Genomic DNA, 15,026 nt, shown 5'->3' on the forward strand with positions numbered 1-15,026 from the left:
TTCAGGCTTGATTCCCAGATTTCTGTCATCCTCAAGGCCAAAATCAAGAGAGTGAACACCAACGAGCAGAGGAAAAATTCTGAATAACAGTTTTTTTTCTGTAGGTCTAATTGTTTGTGGCCTCATTTGCTCCTTCTGAGCTAATACAGAAGATTAGCACAAAGCATCCCACCAAGCGATACTGTATATTGGAAGAAACACAACATTTATTTTCAACACTCTGCACAATATTTTGAAACATGTTACAGCTGGAAAATGTCCTGGCACGTCCAATCAACTTACAATATTGACAAAATAAAGTCCAACATCTTGTTGAAGCTACTGTGCCAAATCCATAGTGCACAAATCCACTTTTAAACCTAACTACTGCAAGATGAAGGTTTCTGTAACAATAGTGTCTACTTAGATCACGAAAGGAGCAACCAACGAGTGTAACAATGGAATCACTTGTGTTATTGTACTTTGCTTCACGGTTTTCTGGCAGGTAGTTGCTTGAACGGGCTCTAATAGGATCAAGGAAGAAAAGCTGACATAAAAAATAATCCGACATAACAATTTGCATATTCTTTAACGATGAATGGTACGGTTCACCAAATGTCACCGCTGCACTCTGGACGCAAATTCTGCAAGTTGCAGCGCTCGCCAGTGCTTTCCCAGCCACACAAAAGCTCTTACCAGGTGCCAAGTAAGCAAGGATCAAGCCTTAAAACCACCCACGTAGGGATTGGGACTGAAGCTTTTCTTTCACTTTGTGATAATGACCGCTTCTTCATAAAGAGTTATGAAAATTTTCAGCCAAATCATAAATAATTTTGGTTATAGGAAAAACAGATTTTAGCAGAACAGGGATCAGGGAGGTATAAAAGTGGACGGAGGCAGCAACTAATATATGATCTGTGTTAAACTTCATCAAAAGCATGTATTAGAATTACAAAGACTCGGGTGTCTTGACCTCAGAGTAGTCCAATGCATGCATTATTTCTGCCAGGGACAGGAGTCCCAAAGGCCCTGCCCTGCCCAAGAGAGTCCCAGCCACAGGGCCTGTCTGCCAGAGCCCAGTTCATTGCTCATCTGCTGTCTAGACTGCCTCCAGGCCTACCCAGCCACAGACTGATCCAGCCAGCATGCATCGAACCATCTCTTTTGCTCCCAACTGGCTGAGGCAGGTCACAAGAAATCCACCTTTATCAAAAGAATCAGCAACCAATCTGAATATGTGCAAATGTCTTCAGGTTAACCCTTTGAAACCTGGAGCGACATCAATTTTCTTGCCCTGCATTCAGACGCCTTTTACAAGCTGTTTCACCCTCTGAAACCTGACCAAGCTGGTTTGATTTCCTTCGAAAACATGGGGAAAAGCAGCGAGCAAGAAATGTCCCACACATTACAAGAAATTAGTATAAGGTGACCAAAAGAGCCACCTAAAATAAGTGTAAGGAAAATTTAAAAAATAATTTAAAGTTAGTTAGTTTTAAAAAAAAATGTCCAGGAAACTAATAAATAATTTCTTGATAATTTTTGGACCATGTCTTGTTAAGTTGCTCATTGCCTTCTTCCCTTATTTTTGCAAGAAATCAAACTAATTTGCTCAAGTTTCAAAGGGTTAAAAATGTACATCACAGCTCTTCTGAAAACTCTGCATAGGTTGTTTTGGTTTTGGCAGCTCCCTCCTGAGTCCCAGGTGATATTTTTTGTTACCTGCTGTCATGAAGATACATCATAAAACGCCTCAGCTCTAACTTTAGGCCCTGCTGGATTTTTCATGTTTGCCTGTCTCTCTCCCTCTGAGCTGACATCTGAACCTCTTGAGAAATGTCTGTGTGTGACCACAGCCCCGTCTCTGTGCAGTCTTACAAGGCCTGAGCATCAAAGATGGTTGTAAATGTCTTATAGATGGGTGAGAATATCTGGGGGCAAAGGAATGTAACATGTCAAAAATAGATGCACAAGCTGAGCTACTTATTCTTGACAAAAAAGCCCCCCCTCCACCGCTAGTAATCCTTCAGGTTTTTCCCACAGTCTAAACAGTATTTCGGGGAAAAGGGTGGTTAATTGTGTATGTTCTGTCTGCATAATGTTTGTTAAGATTGTTTGAAGCACTTTACAGGCCCTTGCATAAAGCTAATGGCGCAGAAACTTGCTATTTTTTTGTTTCCCCTACATTTTGACATATTCTTCTGGGAAAATCTACTTATCCATTACCAAAAAAAAAATAATTCTTATAATCTGCATAATCTGAACCTGAATGTCTCTCGCTATCATCTGCTGTTAAGACTTCATGCTGCCTTTATGGTCTTTATTGTCTGCTTCCTTCCTGTGACCCAGGTTGGGGACAAAGTCACCTCAGCTGAGCAGCCAAACAACAGCCAGACTTGTATCTAGACAACAGGAGGAAAACATCCAGTCTGGAACAGATTCTCTACGCTCATGTTTGTGGAGGTCGCTATTCGGTAAACACGAGACAGTGTGGCTTTGGGTTATATTGGGTGATCTTTCAGCAATAAGTACTGTAGTTACAGTACCAGCTGGCTTTGCGGTTAGTCTCTTGCCAGTTCTGTGAGAAAAAATATATTTTATCAGTGTTGTTATGTTAGCACCTTGGTCTATATACACTCTAAACACAGCAGGAATTTAATTTTGAATTAAATTGAAGCTCAGCGAGGGCGCTCTTTGATCAGAAGACTCAGATATTTATTGACTTAATTACCCTGCTTGTTACTCTTTGGACAAGGGAGGAGTAATAATCCACTCCTGAACTTCTGACGGGGACACAGGGTTGAAGCTTTCTCACCCACAGGTTTCTTCACTGTCAACAAGCCTTCGCCCCGTCGTAAGTTAGCAGACTGTGTGAAACATACAGTATTTGCTATGTAACTGCATATTCCACTGATACAATGTTTAACAGCTGTGTGTGGAAGAAAGAAGCCTGGACAGCTTGAAGTTAGAGACTGGGCTTCTTACCAATGTAAGCCACTCTTGAAATGTCACTTTTTCTTTTTGCCCCCCCCGGCCAACAATAACCAACTCATGACATAACAACTTCCCAGCTGCCCCAATACAATTGCCTTTCAAAAAGCCAATATACAGTAAGACTTATTTTCGTAGTAATGAGTACTCTCTTTTATCAAACTCCATATATTTGCATTACTTGGCACGGGTGATTAAAAGAACTGTCCAACAGTTTGGGAAATACGATTTGCTTCCTTGCGGAGAGTTAGATGAGAACATTTATACCACTTTCATGTCTGAATGTTCGGTAAATATACTGAAGCTTCTGCCAGCAGGTGGTTAGCTTAGCTTAGAATAAAGAAACTGGAAAGAGGGAAAGAGCTCGCTTCACTCTGCTCAATGGTAACAAAAGCAGCCAACTAATTAACATGTTACTGTATGTGTCTTCGTTTAATCTTAACAACAAGATTTTGTGGTTTATATGGGTTACATGCAGGCACCCAAGAAGTGCACCGGACATTGAAGCTGAAGTTACAAAGTGGCCAAACAGTGTAACTACAAATTCCTGGTCCATCACATGCAGCCATTTGGCACCAAAAGACTCTTTCTCATAGACCTGCATTGGGAAAGAGACGTCTGTAAATGTGTGGAAACTTTTTTCTTTGAGCGTCATAACCCAGATGAAATGATCTGTTCCACTATCAGTAGTTGATCTATTCTGTGTGATATCATTTTGAATCTAGGAGAGCTGCACAATTATTTCATTTTATTCTCATTCAAGTTAACAGAGGGATAAACTGTGAGTTAGCTGCTCTACCGGCAAGAGTCTCTGGTGCTTTTGTTATTTGAGGTTAATGCTGCAAAGTTTTACAAGAATAAACCTCCATGAAACAAAAAATCATAATAGAGAGAGTCATAATTCAGGCTGTTCTCATGGACTATTTATTACTACAAAAATAAATGCATCACAATTCTTACATATCCCATGAAATAATGAGCCAGTAATTCATGCATGTTCCACAAATTTTGGAAGGCTGTTAACAAAACACAGGACTGGGACATGGGACTTTCCCAAGGAGACCGTTGTTTGGCATCATGTTAACATCCCATTCTTATTCTGAAGTTGTCAAATACTGCCTCATTGACAATGCTTTCAGCGAACAACTGCAACAATAAAGCTACCTTTTGCATCAGTATGATATGTCCCTGGATGGCATCAGCTGAGAATGTGGCTGGAAAGCACCCATCAGATTGTTATTAAATGCCGCTAGGTGCCTGGATTGCTGGATGGCACTTTCTGCAGCAGCCTGATACACAGATGGATGGCAGCAGTTAAGAACACGGTCGGATGAAACCACATGACACGCCACAGAATGGCGTCAGGTTGAAATGCTGCCAGTAATGATGTAAAGGGGCGCAAGAGTCCCTTTATGGCAGGCAGGAGGGGCGGCGGATGTGTCCAATGAACCACACACCTTCATATGGGAGTTCAGTGTTTGCTTCCCATATGAATGTGACGTTTTTTTCTACGCCTTATCATTTGCCTCCTTCTCCTAATCCTAACCATCTGTGGCAGCATGTGCTTTTGTAGACACCCCAGTGTTGGTTGCCAGGTGCTTTTGCTGCCTAAACATAACCATGTGCAGCGTAATTCCACCATGTGCTTGTGTTGACATAATGGTAGTATCATCCTGGAATGTAAATAGCAGACACAGAAGGATACCTACAGTGTAATAAGTAGATGCTGAAGTCCACTGCAAAGCAGCAATATGTGACAACTTGAGACGAGAACGTGTTGGTGTAAACACTGAGTGAACTTTAAGTCATTTTACTGTATGTTGTCACAATGTTTTTCTCTTTGAAACCTAACCACAGTAGCTGTAGTAGCCAAAACCGAATCTCTGTAACTTTAGGTTAAGTACACGACATGATTCATAGGGCACTAATTCGTACAAGCTTACTATATACAAGCTGTCCTGTCAACAGTTTTCCAGACATTCCTTTTATAATGTTGTTCTATGGAGAAAACACTTTTTCATCGATAGGAAACTTTTTGCTGCAATACCACAAGTGGCCTCTGGGAAAAATTGGTAGCAGAGTCTCATGCTTTCCAAGAAGACACCTAAGCAACAAAGCAAAAAGTCGAAGCATATTTTCCAAAATGTTGAGCTATTCTTTTAAATCAAATTTATAAGTCACAGAATAAATACACATCCAACTATAAACCACCACAACCACACAACTTGATCCACAGTTTACTATCTCATCTTTCAGACCGCTTCTAAAAGTTTTGGTCTTTCAAAGTACATTAGAGCTCTATTTTTTTTCATTCATCCATTCAAATGCTGCCGATCTCTTAGTGACTTTCCCATGCACCATGGAGTCTGCCAGCACAGTAACAATAGCCTTGGGTGGAGTGCACAGCTGAGTTGGAGTCTACAGCATGTGCTTTGATTGCTGGAATAGTGGACAGAGCAAGGAGTCATCTTTAGGAGATTCTGTTACATATTGAATTGTCCAGGTCAGTACATTATCCTGCAGACCTGGGTCAAAGATATGTCCAATAACGCTTATCTGCTTTGCATGAAAAACAGATGATTGGTGGTTTTCATCTTGGATTTATTGCACATGCACATGATGCTCCATGCTAGTCAAAACAATGCAGGTTCTGGTTACGCAAATTAGTTTAGTTTTCGATTGCATCTAGAATCATAACCCCTGCAACACTTGTTGAGTCTGTCTCTTTGTCTGTATGCTATTCCTCTTTCTTGCTTTCCCTCTTGCTCTTGCTCACCACTGCACCTCTACTGGCACCAACACTGGGCTTCGAGAGGCCTCCGGAGAGGGGGAGAAGCACGGGGGGGGGGGACTTGGAACAATATATTGTAGGTAAATAAATGCTCTGTCTGAAAAAGAATGCCTTTCCAAAACAGACCCAAGGCCCCTCAGAGTAGCATGTGCCCCAAATAATGCCCTAATTACTCTGATAATATGATAATAATGCTCCGACCTCTTTCGAAGTCACTGGGTTCACTGCGCAAACAAGTACCAGCACACTGAGACTGAGGGAATATCATCTGGGGCCTTGAGGAGACTGCACGTGAAGAAACTGTGTGTGTGTTTGTGTGTAGGGGAAAAAGAGAGGGGGAGAGGGACTTACAGTGGAAGTACAGTATTCTATTAAATCCTGGTTTTCCACAATGAAACTCAACTTTTGACTCTATTGTTTAGTCTCGGAATAGACACCTCAGGCAAAATAGACATAAAGATAATATGAAATGCTGTGAAACAGGTGTATGTTAAGATAATCTGATAATATGGACAATAATATGGCTATAAACCATGGGGATACAATCTCAGCGCCGTGTCGATCAGAATCCTTGGCCGGCGGGCCGTGCTGGCTGGAGAGTGGCCTCACTATTGATACCAGATGAGAGGATGAGTCAAAATACTGAGCAGATGTGATGCTGCATAGTCATAACAGGGGAAATAAGAAAGCAAAATCACATCATATCTCAAAATATATTTAAGGGGTTAAATTAATATATTGGTTGTTGAGGGGAAATTGTTTAAAAATATTGTAAAAAGCCTTTTTTTTTCTCTTAAACTGCCCCAAAGATGCTCTGTTCAACTTGTATTGCACTGCAAGTATTTAAGAGTTCACTCAGAGGTAGCTGATGGTCTATTTGAGTTTGAAATTAAAACTGTAGTCCTATGCTTTCTGACTGTACACCAACTTTTCCTCCCTGGCTGCCCGCTAAGGTGTCAGCGGTGTTATTAGGAATAAATAAATCCAACATCACATCTCCAGTCCTCTCAAGTGCCAGCACTTATAAATATTTGTCCTTAAAATTCAAGTCAGGAGATTCTGCTTAGTGTCCTGGCATTAAGCAGACCCCTGGATCAGGTCTAGGAAGTCGAGATATTCAACTAATCTGTCGTGATTTATCTAACTCGGACAATTTTCCATCCCAATGAAACCTTCAGTCTGTTGAAGAAGAGCAGAGTGGAGAGTCGGAGCTAAAATGTATGGATGGAGTAAAAGGGAGGAGAAAATCTTCGCTCTGAGTGATATATCCCTTTCACCAATTCCAGCACCTGAAAAGTCCATCACTTCCAAGAAGGTTTTTTGGGAAAGCACCAGTTGTCGGCAACAAGAGAGGAGGAGGGAAAGAGCAAGAGGGAGAAGAAAAAAGAGGGGGAGGAAAATTGTTCCTGCGTCACGTTTCTTTAATTTGTTCTCCAGCTGCCAATGAAAATGATGACCTGCAGAGGGTTTTTTTCTCTCCTGGCTCTGCATCTGCAGCTGGCAAACCAAACAGCTGGAGCCACGCACTGAACAAGTGTAATCTTTATAGTATAATGAATACGACAAAGAAGACTGATAGGACACATGGATTCGGATTTCGCACTGATTTGACTCATAAAACTGCTTGCTTTCCATGAATTTATGTGGATGTCCTGAGCAGTGACCAGCGGCGCTTGAGGAAAGTGCAAAGGTTTTCACCTGCATGTAGAGCTCATGTGACAATGTGACTGTTAAGAGCTTCGATCAATCAAGCCATGTAATATTGTGAGATTGAGGCAAGGGCAAAGGGTCCATTTCAACACTGGACCATATATAGAGGGGTCCTCCCCAAGGAAATTTTGAACTCAAACACTTAATTTCCTGCACTCTTGCAAATGTTTATCCACCAATTAGTGCCTTTTCTGCATCAATATCCGGCAAAAATTTTGCTAATTTTGTCAAAATAAAAGACTTTTATTATTATGTTTTTTATTAGGGGGTCAAATGCACATTTTCTAAATATTTAACGGACTTGTCCCCTGCAGCACCCCTGAAATCTATGCCAATGGATTGAGGGTCTGTATTTTAAGATAAAGTTTCAAATATGAACATAAATTGCATCCTAATTGGCAACATACTTCACAGCCACAAAATGCATAATAAATATTTGCTTTTGAGAAGTCATTTTTTGTCATTTAATATGCTCAAATCCACCTTTGTGTAGTTTATTAATCAATTGTTGTCCTACACCTTGCAGCTGCGCAAATGTTAAGCAGATGTCGTGATGAAATTGACCAGGAATCGGTTAGGAAAAAAATTAACTTTGTTTCAGGTGACAAGGAGGAGCTGCGCGTCTACCTCCGAGGCAGGCGCACTTCCTGCATCGTCCACTGCAATAGCCTATATAAACCCCCAAAGACCGACTTCTCCTGAAGCATTCTCAAAGTTTGCAAAGCGCAAAAACTGCTCACTTGCAGCCCTCCCTCCCTCCAACCCATTACTGAGGCTTTGGAGGTGACACAGCCTTGGCAACGCAGGCACAAGGCACCGCTGCGCGAGAAAAGGTAGGACCAAAGACTGTATGGAGGAATGTCACCGGCATTTCTGTCCAGAATTGCAGGTTTGAAGCTTTGTTCTAGCATGCCTGAACTGTAGTACACCACATTTGCGCGCACCACTTTAATTTTTCCTTCTTGCCTTCTTTTTAGATCACTCCAAGACGCGGGATATTCTTTTTTCAGTTTCCTAAAAAGCAAACATGAAACGTCAGTTATTTGCCATAGACTTCGTACTTTTGTGCATATCTTGCGGAGCAAGTGCACTGGCCACGACTATTGCTCCTGTCTCCCTGCCAGCCGCCAATTTCACCAATCTTGGCGCAGCGCACAGCTATGGAACAGACACCACGTCTAAAACCAGGAGGAAGCGTTATATTAGTCAGAACGACATGCTGGCGATTCTTGACTACCATAACAAAGTAAGAGGGAAGGTGTTTCCACCAGCATCCAACATGGAATACATGGTGAGTGAAAACTAAAAATTTAAATCATTTGAATAAATCTCTAATTGATACTCCTGTGGCCATGCACTGTATGCTTCCTGTATTTCAGTAGATTTTTATGCATGTTCTGCAAGTAGCCAAACTGCATGCATCAAGTAAAATTATTTGCCATAGGAAGAGATGGAGAATCAGATTTTATGAAGCACAGTCACAAATGTCTCCAAGTTTGTTGGCACCTTCAGCTGTTGAGCAGATTGCACTGCAGGAGACCACCAAAGTAGTAACTTCCTAAGGAACAGTGGTCATGTGTGGTAAGACTAGCCCATTGGAAGCATGACATGGAGAGAGCAGTAGCTGTTACTCGCTTGATAAGTCCCAAAATATCTGACTCTGACTTATCTAAAGCTTATATTTTGAGCTAAAAAAATTATGTTGCATGAAGCAGTATAATGCTCATTTTACTTTGAAAGGATATTCCAGCAGCTGCTTCAACCAAAAATAGCAACTGAACTGTATTTCCATTTTTAAAACCTTTTTCCTCTGTAACTGCACTGGTAAAAATCTGCAATGGAGGCATCTCCTGACAAAACTACTGTAGAATGACATAAGCAGGGAGAGTCTCTCCTCCTTGCTCCAGTTACAATCCATTCCCAGTGACACCATACAGGAGTGTGGCTGATGACAAGTGTGGATGGATATCTGGTGTTCTTAAGTTTCGGCTTTCCAACTCCCTGTCTATTCAGTGAAAAGTTACATTGGACACTAGGCAACTAACTTTCTTACGTAACTGATTTGATGGATGACTTTTGCGCCTTGCCATGGCAACACCTGTAACAGTGCTCTGAACCCAAGTGCCGACTCTTATCTCACATCTCGCTGCTGAATGAAGATCTAGTGTTGATGTTTTCCATCACTTATGTAATGGGTTTCTATGTTTCCATCCGTGTCCCTGTGTATTTAGGTGTGGGACGACACCCTAGCTAAGACGGCTGAGGACTGGGCTCATGCCTGCCTGTGGGAGCACGGGCCACCTCACCTCCTCAGGTTCCTGGGTCAAAACCTCTCTGTCAGGACAGGACGGTGAGTGACCTTTGACTCCCCTCCCCCTCACTGACATCTGCTGCTCCTCTTAGGGATGTCTCTCTCTCTTTCTCTCAGCAGTCATGGTCGTTGCCTTGCCACCCCCTTTTTCTTTTCTCCTAAAGGTGAACTGTGACCCAGTGACTGCTTGAGGAATGCTCCTGTGACCCTTCAAATAAACAAAAGTTGTGTTTTCAGACATGACCCCTGAGGACAAAAGCGCATCCCTTTAGTGGGTCTTGACTTTCCATTTGGAAACACAGGGCACCTTCACATGTTCCTACACTTTTAGATTTTATTGAGGAGCAGCATGAGACTCACAGGAATATATTTTCTTTTGACCGTTCCTTGTGACTCGCTGAGAGAACTACTTAAAAGTAGCAAAATCTTCCTGTTGACTTGTAGACAATAATACAAATCAATGCTTAGATTTGTTTATTAAGAAATAGTTATCTACTTTAACTAACTTGACTAACTTTTCCGTTAATTGGAGGTCACCTGCTGGAGATCAAAACTTTGATAATTATTATTCTGTACATTTTTAGAGCGCCTGTGCCATGATGCAGCTATATAATTCTAGTCACCCTTAAACCCTAATTTAGATTGGTGCAGAAAACTTTGTTCAGTCACATCCAGGGTCATGGGGGTCTGCAGTCATTTTGCTCTGTCAGGCCAATGTCCCTCTAAACTGAAATAACCCAGTGCCAAGAAGTACTAAATGTCAAACGATAAATGCATTAAATCGTTTTTGCATCTGAAGTCTGATCCTGGACCATCATGACTCCCCACTGGATCAGCAAACTTTCTGTTGTTGTCATCTTTGGAGTCACTCTCCTTCTGGCGAGTTCAATGTCTGCCTGATTAGCAAGAGCTAACACAGCAGCAGCAACTAACATCCAACACTAAAATGTTTCATTTCACAGTTTTTGATGGCCCCGTCCACGATGGCACAGCATTTTAGATTTCTCTCTACTCGAACTGCATGTCAGTAAATACCATAAAAGACACAGAATACATTTGAAATCATAACTAATTAAATTGAAGAGTTGTTTATTTATTTATTTTAAGTTGCTGGTACTACATTTCAGTAGCTTATGTATACTACAGGAGAATCTAGAAGGAACACAAACATAGAAAAAAAATATCAAATGCTACACACACTGGGACAGGACAGAGATTTGGACCCAGGAGCTCTACAAGTCAGTGTCTTAAAGATTGCTGTGTTTCCAAACCCTGAATACATCTGCAGCCAAACTGCACAACTACCTCTGACTAATTTTTGCTAAAATATATTTATTATTGACAAGTCAGTCAAGATTGATTGATGTCTGGTGACAAGGTCAACCCATATTAGTTGCTTATCAGCAGCTGTAGCATGTACAGAGCAGTTTACTGAGCATGTCTGTCTTCTGTTTACAGCTATCGATCCATTTTGCAGCTGGTGAAGCCATGGTATGATGAGGTCAAAGATTACTCCTTCCCATACCCCCGAGACTGCAACCCCCGATGCCCTCTTAGATGTTACGGACCCATGTGCACCCATTATACACAGGTACACACAAAAAAATCTCTTGAATATAGTATAAATTGGTTTATTAATGCCTTTAACTGGCTGCTAATCTGCCTTTTTCCGCAGATGGTGTGGGCAACATCCAACAAAGTAGGGTGTGCTGTTCACACGTGCCATAACATGAACGTATGGGGCTCGGTGTGGAAACGGGCGACGTATTTAGTTTGCAACTACTCCCCCAAGTAAGTATACTCTACTTTCATTCTAATGAACCTATCGACCTGATGACGATAGGATGACGACAGGCCTAATCCTGACACAGACGGCTCTGTTCTGTGCTGAGTTGTGAAATGCCACCCATGTTGTTCGGGAGGTTCAGATAACCTCGATACAAGCCTGTGAAGCGGTACCATATTAGCAAAGCTCTGGAGAGCCATGAAACTTAAGAAAAATTCTCAAAAAATTCCAAGAATCAAAGCCTGTTTGGACTTGTGACTGACTTGTGACCCAAGTTCTTTAATCCCACTGGTTTGTGACATATGCATGGGAAGCAGCTCAAGACAACAATGACCTGTTTTAGCTTACTAATTTAAACACAGCCTCCTTTTAGTGAATTTTGGACCAGGCTTTCTGCAAATGTCAACTTTCTGCAAATTGGCACTTGCATCTTGAGTCTGGATGGTGTCAAGATTGAATTTAGCTGTTTTCCATGCACACCTTATAGCACTCTGTCTCACTAATTCACATGCTCTTTTCTCATTTGTACAGATTGTTAAGTGATTATCTGCTCTTGACAAAACCATCTCATTTTGACATTATTTTAATATAATCTCAAAGTCTGTCCTATGGTCTTCTGGAGCTTTCAATCATATTACATGATCATCAGCATAAAGATTTTGAACAGCTGTCATTTATTTATAGATTTCCATTTACAAACTTAATTTTCAGATGAAGATCATGTGTAATGAGTGAAAATTCTAAAGCAGCAACTAAATGGGCATTAAGATGAGACTGTTTTTTCATCTGCTGTTTTCAATACTAAGAGTGAACGTCAGTATTCTCCTCTTTGAAACCATAGACTGTATATAAAGCCGGACAACATGTTTGCACATCTTACCAATGTACAACATGAAGCCAAAATATCACACATTTGGCCACTGCCATCTATGCGTTAGTGGGCAGTAGCGATATCTGCGGAATAAGTTTCCACAATACATCCGTCCAACCAATCACGAGCAGCACCACTGATGACAAGTGCACCAGTTGGCACACAGTTGTCAGTCATGTTGTCAAATCCCCCTTAAGTTGCATCAAATTATGAATTTAAAACGAAAAGTTGAAGAAATATCAGTTATTTTTTTTTATAAAGTGACCTTTGTGACCTAAACCACCTTTTGGAAGATTTATTTGATTTGGACTTGATTTTTTGAGTTTAGCGCTCGTCCCATCTGCTAACATGGAGGAGGCAGGTTTTATAAACTATACTGCAGCCAGCTACCTGGGGGGCAATGAAGATGTTTTGGCCTTGCTTGTGTGGAGCTGTCATGTCGACCATCTTTATATACAGTCATCTTAACTATGTTTGAAACTGACAAATAGTTTCCCTAACTTATTCTTGATAATAAGTATCTTGACAATAGAAACGAATTCATTCATCATCTTCTACCCCTGCATTTCAGGCATTTTTAGACTGGAAAATATACACTGATTAGAGCTCACATCTTATGAGAAAATAACTCTCAGGTCACATCTACCTCCATTGACTCTTTATATTTCTGTCTTTTAGGGGCAATTGGATCGGAGAGGCTCCCTACAAAGTAGGCGTGCCCTGCTCTGCCTGCCCACCCAGCTATGGGGGCTCTTGCAGCAACAACATGTGTTTCCCCGCTCTCAAGACAAACTACCTGCACTGGTTCAAATAAACACAGGTTTCCTCTCGATATAAGCTGACAACCTACAGTACCACAGAGACATTATTTTAATCCCGTAAGGATTTGCACAACAGTCGTGGACCACACTATTTTGTATATATGGGCTTATTTAAAGACACAAACACACATCTGATGGCAGCAGACGATTTTGATGACTTGTAAATAAATTGTAAATTAATTTGTTACATTTGAAATGATGAAGTGTAATTTATGTGTAGAATGGGTCCTTAAACACAGTCTATACTGTATGTGGTGCTGCATATTTCACTTGTTACCACTGACAATGTGGTAATTAAGGGCATAACAGGATCATAGCTGCTCATACCTGCTCACTTTGGTGCTATGGGCATCACACCTTCATGTTGTGTGCTCTGCCTTCACAGGAATGCTGTGATATACAGATCAAAGCTTTTGACCTCAGAGGGCAAAACCTACACCGGTAGTGTCAGCTTTGTAGCTGCTATAGGTACAACACACTACAGACTCAAAGTCTATTGCAATTTCCATTTGTGCCTTGCAAAAGTGCTCTTACTTCAAACTGAAAATTTACAACAGAGGGAATATACATTATTTAGATCGGGTCTTTATTTGTTGTTGCCTCTGTTGTCAAAAGCCCTATTTGTTACAGCATTCATACAGTGAATCTGCAGTTTTAATCTGCACTGATTAAGTTGTTTCATCACACAAGTTTCATACTCTCACAGGTTATTTATGCTAACAAAAGCACATTCAATAAATCTGACCCATGTATCTGTTTTATAATCATATTTGTATATTATATACCAATATATTGATATTGGACAAATCTATTGTTTATATTTTGTTATGATCACTGATGTAGTTTTCGGAGTTAGGCACTTGAGTGCACCTTAATTGTTTTCTAAATTTCCAAAATACAAGGAAATTATTATTTTTTTGTACATGTAGATAATCATTATATTCTGACTATCCTAAAACAAGTACTATACTGTAAGTTATTCATTTTTATATGGGAAAAATATTTAATTGATATTCATTTTTTATTGTTTTGTAAAAGGATTGTAAATATGTCTGAGCGATTAAAAAGTACTGAATATGGTTCATTTGCATGTCAACTTTTATAATGTTGAAGGAAATTGACCATAATGTTAAGTTACTTGGTACATTTCTATGAACTAAGCACTAGGGTAATATTGGCAAGCAAATGCCTCTACACTTAACTTTTAACTGCATTAGATTTTTTTTTTCCCCAAATAGGGACAGTTCAGCAACACAACAACGACAAAAAATGTTGCCATTGACGCAAACTTTAGTGGTAAACTATGCATGAAAATAGGAACATTTTCCGCACTGACTGTTTTTGAAATTGACATTAACAACAAGCTATTTGTGCAATGAACTGCGCTTTTCCTGTTGCATTTTGTATTTGTAATAAAATGCTCTATTTTGATTGTGTCCTTTTTTGTTTTGCACAGTTCAGCCCGTACCTTGCCTCTGGCCAGAAAGGTATCATTGTCCATTGTCTGTGGCTGTGTTTATCTGAGTGCTTCCTCATGTCTGATACTGATTAGAGGCTCTGCCCACAGTACCACTCCAGCTCTTTGATTCTCAGCTTTCACTTTCAATTAAAACAGTGCCATTGCAAAGTCCCACATCCTGCGTATCAAAGGCTGAGAGGGAGAAGAGAAAACACGCTGGGGCTACATCTGAATCCTAATAAGAGAAGGTTGACTTTGGACCCAGCTGTCCATGTCTACACAAATGAACAGACAGCTGATAGGGTTTCAG

General features: G+C 40.7%; 1 protein-coding gene across 2 annotated transcripts; it reads left to right on the forward strand.

Moving 5' to 3' along the window:
- The first annotated feature begins 8,178 nt into the window (after window positions 1–8,178).
- LOC121960791 (peptidase inhibitor 15-A) lies at window positions 8,179–14,688 on the forward strand. 2 transcript variants are annotated; one of them, XM_042510650.2, is made up of 6 exons: window positions 8,179–8,301; window positions 8,446–8,759; window positions 9,700–9,818; window positions 11,238–11,370; window positions 11,455–11,570; window positions 13,115–14,688. In XM_042510650.2, the coding sequence occupies exons 2-6, from the start codon at window positions 8,496–8,498 to the stop codon at window positions 13,248–13,250; spliced, it is 768 nt and encodes a 255-aa protein (XP_042366584.1). In that variant the 5' UTR covers window positions 8,179–8,301; window positions 8,446–8,495; the 3' UTR covers window positions 13,251–14,688. The 2 variants fall into 2 exon arrangements, with proteins under 2 accessions (XP_042366584.1, XP_042366585.1); XM_042510651.2 differs by having other exon boundaries at window positions 8,189–8,357.
- Window positions 14,689–15,026: the final 338 nt, after the last annotated feature.

This window comes from Plectropomus leopardus, chromosome 21, assembly GCF_026936395.1.
Source record: "Plectropomus leopardus strain MGB_pleo_1.0 chromosome 21, ASM2693639v1, whole genome shotgun sequence".
Classification (NCBI taxonomy): domain Eukaryota; kingdom Metazoa; phylum Chordata; class Actinopteri; order Perciformes; family Serranidae; genus Plectropomus; species Plectropomus leopardus.

Bases quoted from the DNA above. Each gene is read 5' to 3' on its own strand.
- LOC121960791 (XM_042510650.2), top strand. From the start codon at position 8,496: ATGAAACGTCAGTTATTTGCCATAGACTTCGTACTTTTGTGCATATCT. The intron at 8,760-9,699 runs GTGAGTGAAAAC...CTGTGTATTTAG, and splicing joins CATCCAACATGGAATACATG to GTGTGGGACGACACCCTAGC. The intron at 9,819-11,237 runs GTGAGTGACCTT...TTCTGTTTACAG, and splicing joins CTCTCTGTCAGGACAGGACG to CTATCGATCCATTTTGCAGC.